At 38.2% G+C, this 17,891-nt stretch overlaps 2 protein-coding genes across 2 annotated transcripts; one reads left to right on the top strand and one right to left on the bottom strand.

Annotated features, from left to right (window-relative positions):
* Positions 1-799: 799 nt before the first annotated feature.
* LOC115929073 (TPR repeat-containing protein DDB_G0287407-like) lies at positions 800-12,591 on the bottom strand. Its single transcript, XM_030997222.1, has 10 exons — positions 12,583-12,591; positions 11,541-11,693; positions 10,430-10,557; positions 9,754-9,865; positions 8,993-9,100; positions 8,257-8,451; positions 7,181-7,368; positions 6,582-6,760; positions 4,873-5,168; positions 800-1,543 (listed from the first exon to the last, which is right to left on the bottom strand). Exons 1-10 carry the CDS (start codon positions 12,589-12,591, stop codon positions 1,241-1,243), a joined length of 1,671 nt encoding a protein of 556 aa, XP_030853082.1. The 3' UTR covers positions 800-1,240.
* Positions 12,592-13,299: 708 nt separating this feature from the next.
* LOC593864 (transmembrane protein 141) lies at positions 13,300-16,235 on the top strand. The gene is made up of 4 exons (XM_793323.5): positions 13,300-13,453; positions 13,928-13,994; positions 14,559-14,648; positions 15,405-16,235. The coding sequence occupies exons 1-4, from the start codon at positions 13,409-13,411 to the stop codon at positions 15,653-15,655; spliced, it is 453 nt and encodes a 150-aa protein (XP_798416.1). The 5' UTR covers positions 13,300-13,408; the 3' UTR covers positions 15,656-16,235.
* Positions 16,236-17,891: the final 1,656 nt, after the last annotated feature.

Here is a 17,891-nt window from a genome sequence, read left to right as displayed (position 1 = left end):
CAAAAAACTTTTTTGGTTTGTTTCTTCTATTCTTTTGAACGGATATTATATGAGACGAGACAATGCATCAATAAACTTCCATTTGTTAACTATTTTCAAATGGATGTTTCTTGAGAGAAGAATTCTATCAGCAGTCATGTTTCTATGCTCTTGAATGGCTTTTACAACAGACAAGACAAAACAACAAGGATGTATGCACAAATCAAAGACAGACGATTTTATGAGTATTATACACTGTACATGTACATGCATATATCTTGAAAAATCAAGTCAGTATAAAATTAGTTGAGAGATGACGGGTAGCAGCAACAGTAAATACTTTCTTTCAAATCACAGTACAAATATAATTTTTACCATTCTCATTTCCCCCCCCCCCCCCCCCCTCCCCCTTTCTAATTCTTTTTCCCCCCTTTCTGAATATTGATAATTCTTCTAACGACTGCCCAGGATGTTTTTCCTTCAGATTTTAAGCCTAATTACTAATAACTTCAACTGCAGTACATTTACAACCATATCAAAACGTTTAGATTATACCTTTAAAAAGTACATGTACCACATGCATAGTACTAAAGCTTGTTAGGCACTTACAGAATGCGTGCAAGGCAGCTGAGTTTATCTGCAGTCTTTTTAGGATCATCACTCGACATAGCAACACTCATCTCGGTGTATTTAGATGCCATTGTATCATATTTCTCATCCATCTATAGAAGAATGAAGGTACGACTTTTAAGACAAATCATTTTAAACATAAAAGCCAAACGTAAATGCCCATTACAAAAGAAACCTACACGGCAAATGGTTATTTTTCATTCAAAATCAGAACCAGGCGGATTCATTCATCTGAACATTTATTAGTGCATCAAAGGCAAGATAAACCTCGTTTTGCAACTGAATCAAACGTGATTAATTGGCAAACATTGAAATGCTGGCGAAACTAATAAGATCAATATTATTACCTTCCTTTAAACCTGGGAAGGTCTCTATGGTTTTGAATGTACAAGGGAGAATGTATTGTATAGGATCTTGACTAAGCCAATCAATAATCAAATAACAATTTTAATTAATGTTTTTTTTGCAAAGTGTTTAAAAATAATAATACCGGTAATAATAGAGTGCAAATAACATCCCTATGCACTTCTAAAGTTTAGAGATTATTTCTAATATTAATAATAATAATAATATTCTGCTTTTACACAGCGCCCAATACATCGATACAGTGATGTGCCTACCGGTAAGCGCTTTACAGATATATTATTACCCCGGTCATCGGACTCAGGCTTACCTGCACACAATGTATGCACATTTTCCACTCCCTGGGGAGCATTGTTTTAGCTATATAATAACACTGAGAATGATCCTCTCTATATTTGGTTACTATGCTATGAAATTTAATTTGTATTTTTTTTTGTATTACCCGTCTCCAGTAAGAAAGAAGCTGCGAGCTGTAGTCTTCATTATACAGACCCTCGATCATATCCCAATCACAGAGGAATTCAATTAAACGCTCCTTGTCTCCTAACTTTCTCAGTTGATATGGATATTCCTGAAACGCAAACAAATTTAAGTCATTAAATTGGAATCTTGAATATGTGTCCCAAGCATAAATTGTCTCATTTCCTTGTGCCCAGTCTTTTTTGTCTTGTTAATCACGTCTCAATTACAGCTGCATTCAGTCAAAAGTCAAATAGAATTTAACCCCTATTTGATCAGTTGATGTGGCTTCTCCTGAAAACTCAAAAGCAATCAATTTGTTTAAAAAGTGATCCTTACATTGTATTTCATAATGAATATTGTTCCTTTTCCTGTAAATTCAATTCTACTTGTTCAGATTTTAAATAAGATTTTAGCGCTGCCCACAATTCATAGCATAACTGCTTGTTTTGTACTTTGACCCTTTCAGGTTTATATTCTATTACTAAAGATATCAACAAAGCAACAAAAAAGACAAGGCTAAATGATGATAATTATGTATATAAACTAAGCCTGAGTCATTACGGTTTTTGCGCTAAACGGTTAACCGTTAAAAGTATACGGGCGGTTTCGTTTAACCGTTTAATAATAATCTGAAAAAGTGAAAATATAGTATTTGTAATAGCGATGTTGCTCAGAACGCCTGATGGTCTTCAGACTGTCGGGCTGAGCATTCCGAGCGGACTATGGCACAAATTGGGTCATCCTGATAAACAGAGACCAGTAATAAACAACATAAAAAATGTCTTATTATGCCTCATCTGAATCTGATATCATGATTAACCTTGCAAAGATAGGCTGTGAAGATAGCTTGATCTGTGACGTGTTTATATATGCCTTTGCAATGCAATGTTTGCACGTGGTCAGGGAGAAAGCTCCCTTCATGCAGGGACATGTCTAGCATGTCCCTGCTGCATGTATCATTGCCATATGAAATTATGTGGAAGTGTGTAACACTCACACCTAAGACACACCCTGCAATGAGCTGATCCAAGTTAGTGACCAATCAGGAAGGTTCTCTAGCTATGTGGGTGGAGTTCGATACCAGCATAAATTACAGGTTGGTGACCGCACGTACTTTCACACAGTTCAGTGAGAGTCAAGAAGCCATGTGCTCTCCATCTGTGTGTATGCACATGTACAGTGTGTGGGGCGCCGATGTTTGAGGTTTGTGTGTACGTGTGTGTGTGTGAAAGAGAGCTGCATGGACCAGTCAGGGACATGAGAGAGTGAAGGTAAATTACTCACAACATCCAAGACTTTGTTGATTGATATTTCTAAAACTTCAATTATTATTGTTATCATTATTTTTGTATTTTATTTATATATGAACATTATTTTAGGGGGGCGAGTCAGCAAGGGATTGATATTAATATTGAGAGAGAGAGAGAGAGACTCGGGGAGAAGGGATGTGAGAGGAACTGACCATAGAATGTGTAAACATTTAGAACTTTGCTTGTCTGAGAGTGCAGTAATAAGAAAAGGTACATGAACACATTGCAGAGAGAAGGGAATAGAGAGGGTGAGAAAATAGGGAAGAGGGCATGGTTGTTTTATTGTTTACAAATTCATTCATGGAGATTACTGCTGCCAGAAAGCTGGCACCAGCGGACAGGGTGTAACATTACATTGCGGTTTCTTTGATTATCTTTATCATCGGCTATTAGCACATTCCAAAATGTATGCAAATAACGGTTAAACGTAGCAAGAAATGCTAACCGGTTTTGATGAATGCGGTCGGATAACCGTCGGTTAAACGGTTTGACTCAGGCCTAATATAAACAAATCTGAATGAATTAAAGAAGAGACAATATATAAATGTATAATATATGTAACTAGCAGGACCCGTGGAAAATCCACGGGATTCTAGGGGGAGGGCAGGGGAGGGGGGGGGGGGTAAATAGAAAGAGGCCTAGACCCTATGTGCTATCGAAAATAAAATTTGATTATTTTTATATAAGGTCTAGGCCTAGAATCTAGACGATTTTTATAACGCTGTTTGACCATGAATGGCGCACCGTAATACCCGTTTTAATGCATTGATTTCATGAAGGAACTGTATCATAGTAAAAGTATTCTATCCAGCTATAGACAATGCCAATGGCTATGTTTTTAAACGACCGTCTGATTTTCTTGTGAAAACTTTACTTTGAAAAATGATTATCGAAATTCAGCATACAACTATACATGGACAGAATAATCACAATCTAAGCTCAGGTTTCATACCTCTATACTATAGTCACGAAACTATATTGAAATAGGGGCAATAAGAGCAATTTCAAAATATTGTCGAGTCTACTCTATAATAGCTCAGCTCAGCTCACCTCACCTCACACACATTCACAGTTCCGACAGTGCTCGGCAGCAGTGGCGCACTGCACTGCCCGTGCCTCACTACAGCTACCTTGCAACTGCAACTGAACCGTCAGTTACGATGAATTTTTTGTGAAAACTTTACTTTGAAGAATGATTTTCAAAATTCAGTAAACATGAACAGGATAATACCAAAGTAACCCTGCTTGCATACCTCTATACACGTAAACTATATATAAATCACGGCAATCATCATAGAATCAAAGACGAAGCGACTGAGCTGTGCGTGTGATGGTGAGCGTAGAATCACCGCATACATTATACACGTACGTTCGTACACGCAGCAGGTCCGGCTGGCCTACAAAGCATATCATATAGAAAGACGCATAACACGGGTAAGCCCAACCCGTGAGAGCGTGCATTTTCTACATCCCATCTCCCGGGTGAGTCATCTGTTAATGTGTATTTCTCTTACATGCTACAAAGCGTATCCTATAGCAAGAGGCCTAAACTCGGGGTAAGCCACACCCGTTACTACGTGATGTGCTACACCCATTGACAGAAGTGGATTCTCGTCCGCCGTGTGTCTCTTTGTTGATTGCACAGAGGGCGGATGCACGCCTTGCCGACTCGCTCTCGTGGGTTCGTCGCCTCCTTGCAATCCACCAAGCCCGCCGTGCTTTCGTTCGCCCGTCCTCCCCGGCACCCCGAAACCGCGTTTAACGACATGGACGTCGATCGCGGGGTCGACGTGGCACACGGGTTACGGGAGACATGCCTCGTGGAATTGTGCCGCCGTCCCCGCGCCACGGCGGAGGTAAGCGCGGTCGGGGAAAGACGTTTTTGAGGAACCGTTTTGGCCCGTGTTGGACCCCCCGCGGCGATTTTGCGTATTAATAATATAGATGTATAACGTATAAATGCATAATATTATGTCTTGAAGTATGTTAAACTTAAACTTTTTAAAGTATTTTGCTTTCCTTCTTTAATTAATTGATAGACGTATGCCAACAATCATACAGTTTTCTCATATGTGCCAAGAGTGTCAATTTGTTTACTATTATTATTATCACATCATCTGACACTAACCTCAACTTTCCTCTCCAGATTGGACACATTTTCAAAGTAATCGGTCAGTTTTGTGTTCCACCAGCGTACAAGAGTTTCGTTCATGGCTTCCTCTCCCTCTCCTACCCCAGCCAGCCGGGTATTGAAATACTTCTTTCTGATGGCCTTGCTAAGGGAGGGGGGGGAAAAGTCAAGCCGCCCCTCTCCACTCTCCCCAAAGGGTTGCAGGAAAGGTTGCAGAGTACGGTAGACCCGGGCCCACTTGACGGCGGTCAGCGGCTGGGGCTTGTTGGATTTTTTCCTCTTCTTGCTGGCACCTGAACATTTCAAAATACATAGAAGATAAAGTAGCACCTGCTTTAGAGACCACCTGTATAGAAAGACCACCTGTCTATAAAGACATTTTCTGTTTCCCTTAAAAGTGTTTTTTTATTGAAACATAAGCTAAAGGAACCTGTACATAAAGACCAGCTGCCTATAAAGACCACTTTTCGTGTGACTGTCTTCCTTGAGCAGTCTTTACATACAGGTTTCACTGTATATGAAAAGGGTTATATTTCGATTAAGTTACACCCATTTCAAGAAATTCTATATCTCGTGCACCCCCCAGTATCGCAGCAATATTTGTCATCTTTTACTGATCCTTTTTCGTCATTCATTTTCACTGAATATACTTAAAAAAAGCTTATATTGTAAATCTCTGTGTATTAGACGCACCCCTATTTTTCAGGGAAACAAAATAAATAACAAAAACAAAAAAATTGCTGACTCTGTAGGCAGCAAGCCAGATCCGTGTTAAAAAATGCACTGCGAGGTGCAGTTGAAGGTGCCGATTTGTTTTTGTGAACTTGACACAAATAATAATAACAATGTCATTTTTAAAAATAATGATGACAGACAAATTTTTCTCTAAGTCCAACAGAAATCCGGCCATACAGGTAGTGTTGTTGTAGTTGTATCCTACAGTTCGATGCTGTGCCATCACTATAACCCAGGTGACAAATAGTGAGAGTACATTACTGTTGCAACTTTGTAACCTGGATTACAGATTATATAATCTAGTACAGTTTTACTGTGCCACTTCAAATAACTTCCTACAGTATCTTACTGTGACTGTATTGGTGCAAGTGGTGAGTCAACACACCTTGTATGAATGAGCTTGGAGATATTGCCAGGCACAGTGCAGGTGGAGGGGGCATAAATCGACACTTAAAAGACGCACCCCCAAATTTCAAAAAAAAAATTTGGCGGGAAAAAAGTGCATGTTATACACATTACGGTACATGTAATTTGAATGAGCTTAGTGTTGCACCTTACGGTATTAAAGCAATTATTGCAATTTCATGTCTCCTTTGATGCCTGCTTGATGCTAATACGTGATATGTAATACATACAAATCATGTGAATGTACATATATTGAAGGAAGCATCTTCCAAAATGATATCTTTATGGGGGCATTAAGATCATGTCACAATTTCAAGCTATACAATAGTGGAACTTTGAGGGTGTTATACAGTAGGCTTGCGGGTGCACCATGTGAGAGAGAGAGAAGGAGGACTGTGGGGTCCTGAAAAGGACTCTCTGTAATCTTTCTTGAGGATGTGTAGTCCAACACCCTTTGAGGGTGTTGTTTTCCTTGTTTAGGATTTTAGCCTGTAGGCCTTACTGACTAATTTCATAACATGCAAACAAATAAATGATCAATGAATCATCTCATCTTTAATACAAACCTTTTTTCTTGTTGTTCTTTCCATTATCTGAAGGCATCAGGTTATCCTCATCTCCGAGGATGGCCAGGAGCTCAGCCTCCAGGAGACCCGAGGAGGAGCACTCCAGGAGACACAGGGTAGCAACCATAAGGCTCCCTCCACCCTCAGCTTCCAACCTCTCCAGGACTTGAGCCAGGAGCCTGAAAAGAGAAATAGACAGGTGATACATCATTTCATACAACTTTGTCTCATAGAGAGGGAAGGAGCTCGGACTCCAGGTGACCTATGAAGGAGCACTCAAGGAGAGACAGGGTGGCTACCAACAGGCTCCCTCCACTCTTATAGCTCTATAGGACTTGTGCTAGGAGCCTGACAAAGAAAATTAAAAACATTTATATTTATATATCTTTGTCTCAAGGGAGGGAAGGAGATCAGCCTCCAGGAGACCTGAAGAGGAGCACTCCAGGAGACACAGGGTGGCTATCATAAGGCTCCTCCAACCTCAGCTTCAAACCTCTCTAGAAAGTGGGCCAGGAGCCTGAAAACAAGACATTTACACATCAATATTAATGGACAAGAACCCACTATTATCATGAATTATTTAAATACAATCAACTTACTCTAAAAGCCCATCTGCCAGGGTGTTGATCTTGTCTGTGACCTTAGAGAAGACACCGTAGACTCGGAGCTCTTCACAAGCGATAGACAGCCAGAGAGGGTTCTGAGATGCTTCTTTGCTCAGAAGACTCACCATCTGCTCCTCGTCCAGACGCTTGTCGAACTGACCTAGGATCTCTGATACAATCTCCTGTTCAAAGTTCAAATTTTGGTTCAGGGGGGCGTTCCACAAAACTTGTCATCAGTGAATAGTGACAGATTTTGTTATAAGCTACTGAAATCTTTTCAATTTTTCTAAAAAGTATTGTCTTTCTTTTTAGAGAACTATTAATAGTATCGTTACAAATCCTATAAAAGAAAAGTATATATTAAATATTTTGAGTAGCACCGCAAGGGTAAAGGCACTTGGGAGGAAAAATTTAAATTAGTGATATTTCTGCACCTATCACAAACGGGAGAGTTATCCGTCCTTTACGCAGAATCCACTGACAACTACACCGCAAAAAATATTATTGAATAATATTGACACTGGCAGGGGGAATAATCTTCCTGATTCTATTTCCAAATTGTTTATATTAAACTCTAATATTCATAATTATAATACTAGAAATGCTAAAAAATTTCATTTGCCATTGAATCGTACAGTAATAAACCAACAAATAATTATTTTCTAAGGACCGTTTCAGTGGAACACTCTTCCTCATTATATTCATAATTCTGCTAGTGTAAATGAATTTAAACGTAGGTATAAGAAATTTCTTTGTGTATTTTTGCAATAATCATTTGAATTCAAGACATATTTTATTTGTTTGTTTGTACGTGTGTTTGTTTTCTTAATTTGTGTATTGTATAATGTTTAGTTACAAATATATTTCATATTTTCTAGTATCAAAAAAAGGGTCAACCTTTATATAGGGTTTATGTTTCCTTTCAGGTTGCGACCTATTCAGTTAATTTTATGTCCTTGTCCAATATGTTCTTAATGTGTATATTATGTTATATAGCTGATTGTTATATGAAATGTTGTATTTTTAACTGAATAAAATAAATTGAATTGAATTGAATTGAATTGTCTTACCCTTCTAGATTCCATCTCTAGAGGGGGGACGGGTTGCTCCACCCGTTTGATCTTCCTCTCTCTCAGCGTATGATGAGGAGGGGTTTCGTTGATCATGGACAAGACACAACAGACCTGGGGTGCAAGTTGGGGCGGCAACCATCTTAGTTTGGATGGCAACCATCTTGAAGCGGAGGCCGTTCCGTCCTCATCAAGCTTTTAACGGGCAAAAAAGAGAAATGGTGTTTTCATGGAATTTAGGATTACGGAGAAGACACAACAGACCTGTGGAGCCAGTTTGGACAGCAACTGTTGCTTGCTGTTAATTGATGATTTATTGGTCTAAAATGAGGGAAGAAGTGGAATGTTTCCGATGTGAAATATAAAGCAAATAATCACCTTTTGGTTTCAGCCAATGGCAAACTATCACTTCCTCGACGATCTGAATGTATACGCCATCTTTCCTCAGCTTTGCTTCGGAGAGATAGCTACATCCAGATCGCCTCGGAAGTGATAGTTTGTCCCATCACCTTCACCAACGGTAATTATTTGCTGACAATCCTCTTGGTCATGTATATGAAAAGAAACAGCATTTTTAAGTGCATTCCTGTCAACTTTTTCTCACAAGTATATGAGGATGAGTCACTTTGGTTTAGTTTGGAGTGAAATTGTCAGTACTATCTACAATCTATTAAACTACTCTATGCACCATAGAGAAAGCGATGTTAATTTCAACATGATTAGAACTGATTCATACCTGGTCGAGAGCATCAATGACGATGATTGTTGGCCTTGTGTTTGGGTTTGAGAGGGCACTGCTTGCAATCTGGCACGCTGATTCATAGTCCTTGGGCATGTTAAGGTCCTAACAACAAAGAGCATACATGGGACTATCAAAGATAATGCTCAGAAAAAGAAACCAGGAATATACCTGCACTATTTAGGCTTACATATATGCCATGGTGAAACAGCTTTCAGAACGTCACAGGATTAAGCAAATGACAGAGTACTATATAGACAGCATGCAGAAGTATATGCCATTTGGTCTAAGACCTGTTCGTCTACTACCCAATTGGTCTATTTCCATATGGTCTACACCCGCCTGTGTACTATCCAAATGGTCTAATAATCATTTCGTTTAAATATCATTTAGTCTAATGACCATTTAGGCTAATAGTTAATGATGAAAATGAACCAAACATCGTTATATTTTCAACTAGATTCTCTACAAGCAAAAGACACCTTCATTGTGTTTTTCAGTGTTTCAGTTTCAAAACATCATTGAAGAGTGTAGATATCTTAAAATTGTAAGTAATTAAAGATGGTGTCTAAAACATGCTGATCTACTCTTTTGACAAAGAACAGTACCGGTATTTCAAAGATAATGTTCAGCTAATAGCTCCAATCACAATGAGTATGTCATCATAATTTTTTTCTTTGCAGTATTAGACAACTGTTTATATCATACATCTTGATGATTGAAAATACTCCTAACTCATGATAATGTACATTACTTACATTACAGACATTGAGTTCTCTGAGAAGTCTTTTGATCATTTTCTCTGGATTAGTGGATCCTGGGATGGCACCGACAAAGTGATAGAATACGTTCAAATTAGGTCCCTGTCCACTGAAGAAGAAGGAGAACATTGATTCAATGAAATTGAAGTATCCAACATTAAAGCCTGACTGCACTAGTTTGACCAGGAGGGATTAGACCTCCCTGCATGGTCACTGACAGGTGGTTATTTAATCAAATCAACTCTCAATTAAAATAAGAAAAAGGGGATCATGGGGGACCAACGGGTACCAATTAGCATTGTTTGCTATAAAGAGGGCGCAAGTAGCTACAAGAAGTGCATAAATCTCTTTATTCTTTATTCATCAAGGATTAAAAACCTGGACACCCACACTGTTTGAAGTATATTTTCATTTACATATTACTTGAGCCGTAATTTTGCTGTGGCAGTCCCCCATTTGTCCCTTTTGTTGAATAAAGCCACTCAGGAGTAAACTTAAATGAACAGGAGGGCATTTCACAAAACTTGTCATCAGTGACAAATGACAGTTTTTGTTATAAGCTACTGAAATCCTTGCTTCTGATTGGTTATCAGCAGATTTATCACTGATTTTTGTCATTCATCATTGAAAGAAGGCTTTGTGAAATGGGTCCCTGATCCAAGGAACTATATACCTGGGCATTGCCTTGGCGGCCCTCAAGCATGCTACATCAGCAGCCCTGGCTAGCAGAGAAGACTTGCCGATACCTGGTCCACCAAGAACAATGAGGGCGCCACACTTCCCCCTGGACCCCCTGTCAATCTGCAAGATCCATTGTCATTTGTAATAAATGTATGTATGCATGTAATGAGTTACTGGATTTAATTGATGTGTATAATTTTTTGTATACCTGCACACACATTTGATACCAACATCATGCAGGGTCCCGTTTCATAAAATGTTTTATCATCAAAAACGCTAAAATTGTACAAATTGTTCCCAGCCAATCAAATGCAATGATATCTGTAGCTTATAACTTCTGAATTGATTTCAAGTTTAGATGAAACAGGGCTCTTACTATAAGTGAGTGTGACGTACATTAATGGGGCACTAGCTATACTCTCATTGGGGCACAGGGTTTGGGTGAATGAAATGTACAAAAAAGGTTCAAAAGAAAGGCTGGGGAAGTGTTTCATTTCATCTCCTTTTGATGACGGCTTTCCTATCTGTCTCTAACTACCGATACTCTTTCTCAAAAAGGGAACAAGCTCATTGAGGTGCAGTACGTGCATCATTGTCTTTGCCATTTGAGACTGCAAGCAATTCACCGCATCTTATTTTGTACATGCCAGATATACGCTAGCCGTGCTTTATCACTTTCAGCCATTAATTGGTGATCATTTTTTGCTGATGGGAACTTTTTGGCATGGTAGGCGTGGTAGGAAAGAAAGATGCCCTGTCACATGGTGTCATTTGACCAATTAGATTGCCTACATTCTAGACCCTGTTTTATAATATATTCGGGTAATTCCATAAATTAGGGACCCACTTTGTGACATTTTTGGTGTCCCACTTACATAAGGAACCCACACATATTTGTGGCTCTGAGTATAGAGACCCGAATAGAAGAGTGAGATTGTTAAGTGATTCTAGGTATGAGGACGCAATAATATGCTTGGAAATCACTTTACAATCTCACTCCACTATAAGTCTTTACTCAGAGCCACAAATAAGTGTGGGTTCCTTATGTATTAAAGTGGGTCCCTAATTCATGGAATATTACCCCTTTTAACAGTTACACCAACCTCTTCCAGGATATCCTTACGTCCTAAGAGGCTACTACTCCTACTTTTCATGAAGGATTCATGTGCTTCCTTGTCTTGCTCATAGGGATCCAGCCGTCTGCTCTCATCCATGGGACACTGCTCAGCAACAGCCATCTTGGAGAAGTCAAACACCTACAGGTAAAACAGATGAGACAAATGATAAATGAGCAGGCGCGTAGCCAGGGGGGGGGCGGTGGGGGCGGTCGCCCCCCCCCCAAAACGCCGGCCAAAAAAAAAAAAGAGAGAGAAAGAGAAGAAAAAAAAGAAAGAGGACGTAGGAAGAAAGAGGGAAAAGGAGTCGAGAACGGTACAATGAATCGTCAAAGAAGGAGGAAACTGAGTTCAAATTAAGAAATATGAGTCGGGAAAGGTACAGCGAATCGTCTTCTTTCTCTAATAATTTAATGAAACGTCAAAGCTTCGCGCGAGAGGGGGGGGGGGACAGAATTCAGACAAGGATATATTAAGAGCCGAGAAAGGTACAACGAATCGTCTTCTTTCTCTAATAATTTAATGAAACGTCAAAGCTTCGCGTGAGAGAGGGGAGGGACTAAATACAGATAAGGATTAAGAGTCGAGAGAGGTACAACGACTCGTCTTCTTTCTCTAATAATTTAATGAAACGTCAAAGCTTCGCGCGAGAGAGGGGAGGGACTGAATTCAGACAAGGATTATGAGTCGAGAAAGGTACAACGAATCGTCTTCTTTCAAAGCTTCCGCGCTTCGCGCGGGAGGGGGGAAACTCCCCCCTCTCTGCACCCACCCCCCTAGGGAGCGCGCTTCGCGCGCTCTTTAAGTGATTCGCACGCTTCGCGTGCTCACTACCGCCCCCCCTAAAATGAAATCCTGGCTACGCGCTTGTAAATGAGACATACAGTGCATCCCAGAAAAAAAAGGAGGATTTAAGCTTTACAAATAGTGTCATTTATTAATTATAATTTTGATTAAAAGAATTAAAGGAAAGTTTAAGGAAATTTTGAAAATTAGATGAATAGTAAAAATCTATCTTCATTAATTGAACCAAATTCATGACCGCATACCAAAACTTTGTATTACTATTACTGGTAAAGACCAGTTTTGGAAACGCCCCCTCTTGGAAGCTCTTATTACCAATCATGCGAAACAATATGTGGAAACTGCATGCTCGTAGCTGACCCCGATGTGAGCTGTGTCTGGGCCTGCGCCTACGCCAGAGCTCCAGGCCCCGTTGCGCCGATCTGCACGCTACTCACGCCGCGCCGTCACGGCTTCTGACAATCAATTTTCAGGAAGTAAAGAATTACCGGTATGAAACATGATTGCAATGTTTTATTTATATTCATCAAGTGACAAGAAAATGAGTGTATAAATAAACGAATTTAAGAACTATTGAAGCTTACCTTTAGCTTCAGGGATGGTTACGATCGATGGTAAAGTTTTTACTTGAACAAAACTGTACTTTCACAAGTCGCAGCGCGACGGGGAATCACCAATGACGTCATCAGAAAAGCAAGCCAAATTTGGCGAGAAACCGTCATTTATTGTGTGTTACACAACTTGATTTCAGAATCATCAAGTAAAGTAGCTTTTTTTCAATTTTAAATCTTTAGTCATGATTTCATCGAATACTCCAATAGTCTCTTAATCGGAGTATACTGTTCTCGCTCAAAATTATATAAGCTTTTCTTTGATGGCCTGTCATAAGTGAGATTATGTGGAGCATTTTCGTATTTTCTTTGAGACATAAACTGTGCAACTCGACACTACCGTACATAATTTGTTGTTTACATCTGCGAAAATATGTGTGATAAGTTCATTCAAAATTGCGTAATGTGAACAATTTAGCAGCCGGCTTCTGAGGTAAAATCATGGTTTTGCAGAGTATCACAGACCTTGATGATGACGTTTATCCGGTGAGTAAAAGTCTTTGGAGTTCTTTGAAGCCTCACCACCAAATGATTCCGCTATTAACTCTGCTGCAGCTGCATGCAGCATAATGCGATCGTGGAAAGGGAAACTGACGTTACGCAGCGCGCGCAGACGGGGCAGTGTCGGCACAGTTTTGTGGGCGATTTCCGGTACTGGCCCTGAGCCTGAGCTGAGCTGAGCTTAGAATGTTGACATAATTCTCCTTCCTAAATACTTGTTAACATTTAGCCTTCGGTGATTTTTCGTCCACTGTAAACAAGAGGAATGTTGCTAGATTTCCGAAAATGAAATTCACCCAAGTTCTGAACAATGAAGTCTGAATCTTATCTGTTGTTATAGACCACCCTAATAAATAATTTGTTTTTATTCTCCTAATTTTTTTATTTTTGTTATCAGAGCTCAGAGCAGAGCCGAGATATATTTTCATAAAGCAATTGTTTTTGTTCAAAAATTTACAGGGTGTTCAAGAGTATGCCCGATGTCAATCAAAGGCATTTTTGAAAGGCTTCATTGGTTTTGTAGCAGGTGAGTAAATATATATGAGCTAGTCTATAATATTTAATAATAAATTAAAAGCTAACAAATCTGAATGTCTAATGATGATTCAACTGTTTAACTTTAAGTTCCATGATTCACTGACATGGTCAATGGTTTTACTCAGATAATAAAGATGGTTAGCTAGGCTCAATACTAATTTGTGAAAAGTCTCTTCTTTTGTGTAAATTAGCTATTTAAATAGATATCAGAAACCGTGTTGTTGAAATCAGTTTTAATCTCAAGACCAATTTTTGAGTGCAGTCAGACTTAATGGCTTGGGGTCTTGATGTTAAAAAATAAATGACAAAGTATTTCATTGTGGATGCTGTCTCCAAACATTAATTTTTGTTCAACTCCAGAACTACAGAACTATAGTTGAATGCATTTAGGGTCAAGCTATAAAACAATTTTATATGAGACGTACACAAACTAAAATGACCATATATCAAGACGTGTAGTGTCATGTTTGTGACTAATAATGCGATCTCAAATTTGTTTTCAATTATTTATTGCATCATTTACATGTTTTCGTTTTGGGGGAATTCTTTTTAGGTGGAGCTGCAGGGTTAACAGCAAGTATCTATGCTCGGCAAAGATATGCTGCTAGGTTCACCCCATCTCACACAGTTTCAGCAATAGCAGGTAAAGTAGTCTAAAACATTTGTAAGTCCTCTATTGGATATGCATCAAATATTATATGTTGAATATTTTTTTGTTTAAATCTATTTCTAAAAAATCTCTACTTTGTATTAAAGTTCAGCCTGATTATTCTTAATAGAATATATATCACAAAATCACAGGACGTAGGACTATAATATCTTGCAAATAATAAAAGGTTATCATAATATGTATGGAAAATGTCAATGACACCAATTGATAATTTGATTAATTTCCTTTTATATAGTTTGAAATGTCTGAACATGAATATTAACATTTTCAATCTGTTCATCTTTGTTTGAAATTTTCCATGGCTAATTCCCTGGTTAAACATTAAAATGTCAATCATGAGTGATGAATGAAACTATGAAAGTGGTTTTGATCAGCAATAACATTGATCAGCAATAACATTGACCAACAATAACATTGACCAACATCAAAACTTGCTGGATATAATATTCACTGAAACCACATGTTCTAGCAATACTCATCAAGCGATCAGGAATCAAGATGGCTTGCTAGTTTAACAAATTAGTGACATTACTGGGATATTATATTTTTTGTAGTACCTTTTGGCAGTATTGAACATTCATGTAAGTTTGGTTTAAATGATTGAAATTTATTTTCCCCTCATCACCAAAACCCAAGATTGCTCTACATTGTATAATGCTAATTCCAGTATCATTGTTGTATAATATTGTACAAATGTCATTATGATTAAAAAAAATAAAAATCTTTAAGGTGGAGCTATTGTATTTGGCTACCTGGCAGCATCTATCGCATCCAGAGACTGCCAGAAGAACTGGGTAAGAATGGCTCAAGCAGCGGGCTACAACGATGATGTCGTTACACCACACAGAACAGTCACAGAGCAACTCGGCGAGCCACAAGCTCAGGGCAACACCTCAAGTGCAATAGCAAGTCGTGGAGGTCAAGACGAGGTTGATGGTTCCGTTTCTATGAAGACCAAATATGGAGATACAATGGACTAGATGTTGGATAGTTGGGAGGACTGGTGTGTAGCCATGATCTTGTCTGGCCGGCAACTTCAACACGGGATGTTGATGGACATATCTTAGGAATCAAATCCTTTGGGATGTATCAAGTGATGTCAGAGACATTAGAAGATATCAAAAGAAAAAAAGAGACTATATGACTGAAATCATGAGAGGTAAAAAAGGGAGAAAAGGAGGGGTAGAGAGGAGGGGAGGGTGGTGAAATATAGATAAGAGAGAGCTGAGAGAAAGAATATCCATTATCTGCTAGATATGTCCAAGAACAATGTATGGGAATTCACCCCCCCCCCCCCCAATTCTACTCCAACCTTAATCTACTTTGCTCCACTTCTGCAAAAGAAACTGCCACCTACAAACTACCTGAACTATGCACTGAAAACTGGGCAGAGAAAGCTCTTTGAAGTGGATCTTAGAAAATTAACGATTTAATGTGTGATTAAGAGTTTATACTAGCTATAATTAAAACGTTGTGAAGGCTGTTTGGAGATATAACTGGTATGGAGGAATCTTTGTACTGGCAGAATCATGTTTAATAAATTATATGATTTTATCTGAATAAACTTTGTGTGCTGTTGTATGTTATAGTAGTCTAGTGTAGAAATACATCACCATCAAAGATTGATACTTCATGACAGGATATGTCTATTTAAACAAAAACAACAGATTAAAACAAAGTTGTTTTAGTGTGCTTTTTTTTATTTGTGGTACAGAACTTTTTATAACATTTACATTTGTTCATGGTTGAAACATTCTGAAAAAGTAAACAATGTAAAACACATGATTTAATCTGGTATATAAACACAGTGGCATACTTCAAAGTACTTGGAGCTCAGACTAGAAATAATAATAAAAACATGAATCTTCTAACACATACGACGGCAGTGCCAAGGAAGGAAAGAGTTACTGTTAAAGATGTTCATGCTTGGGTATAAAGTCATTCGGGAAGTAGGCAACTTGGCGATCACTCCCGATCACTACATAACACTGAGCCAATGGGTATTACGCTCCTGTGCGTACGTTCGTGTGCTGCACTCTTTATACCTACGCTTGAGTAACTTTAAAGGAAAAATAGTTGAAAATAGTTACATCTTAAAACTCAACTTTACGTAATCTTTGCAATTGATGAACAAGCCGCATGATTGTTCATCAAATCAAAATACAATATAAGAACGAGTACAAAAACAAGGACAACATGATGTACGGTAATAAATGTACTTAATAAAAAGAAAAGAAAAAACGTACTGGGAAAGTCCGAGCTATTTTGTCTGACAAGTTACTGACAACATCCAACAGCTTGGACACGAGGTTCATCCTATGAAGTGAAATGACACATTTGATGTCAATTAATTAGCATAATTAACCAATACCTGGTAACATAAAAAGAACAGTCATGGTCAATTTGATTTATGAGATAATTCATGCAATGTTAATGTTATATGTCAATACAATATAAGATGTATCATGTATCTATGCAGCACCAATAATTAATCCTGTTTTGCAAAGTTGCTGAGATAAGCACTTAAGGGAAAAGTGCTTAGAGTTGTTTGGACTTAAAGATAAAATTGAGTTCTGGTAAAAAAAGAAAATGAATTCTCACAGAATCTAACAAAACTTACACTGAATGTTCAAGATTACAAATAAATGTCATGTGCCAAACAATTTTGGAATACTGGCTGAGTAATGAGCATAGAAAGATAAGGAAATCAAGGTAGTACTAGCCCTGACACCATTTGTGTTGTCCCATATACATCTTTATGTGTACAGTGATTGTTACTTTTCCAAGACTGGGCCAAATTTATGATGATTTTGATGACTCCAGAACCTTGCAGTACACACCAATACTTACATGCTATATGATCAACTTTTTCTGATCCATTCCACACCTTTTCTTTTACAATGCAATCGCATTACCAGAACTCACCTTTATCTTTAACAATAACATCAAAAACATTTACGCTAAGAGACCAACAATTATAACTAATTGCTTTAAGTTTGAAGATTTGAAGATTTATTTTCATCAATTTTCCACAAGTAATACTGCAGGGATTCAATAATTGAAACAAATTGCAATTCAAATTTTAAATTAAAAAAAATCAGATATCAAATTTTGCGACAAGACAATCTTTAAAACAATCCTACTTTAATACTGTAGCTTGGAATATTTAGATTCAATATTATTTTTGGGATTCATCAACATAATGCACGAGAACAC

This window comes from Strongylocentrotus purpuratus, unplaced genomic scaffold (genome assembly GCF_000002235.5).
Source record: "Strongylocentrotus purpuratus isolate Spur 01 unplaced genomic scaffold, Spur_5.0 spur5_scaffold_4, whole genome shotgun sequence".
NCBI classification, from domain to species: domain Eukaryota; kingdom Metazoa; phylum Echinodermata; class Echinoidea; order Camarodonta; family Strongylocentrotidae; genus Strongylocentrotus; species Strongylocentrotus purpuratus.
The sequence above is the reverse complement of the archived record's forward strand: the minus strand, read 5'-3'. Positions and strand labels throughout refer to the sequence as shown.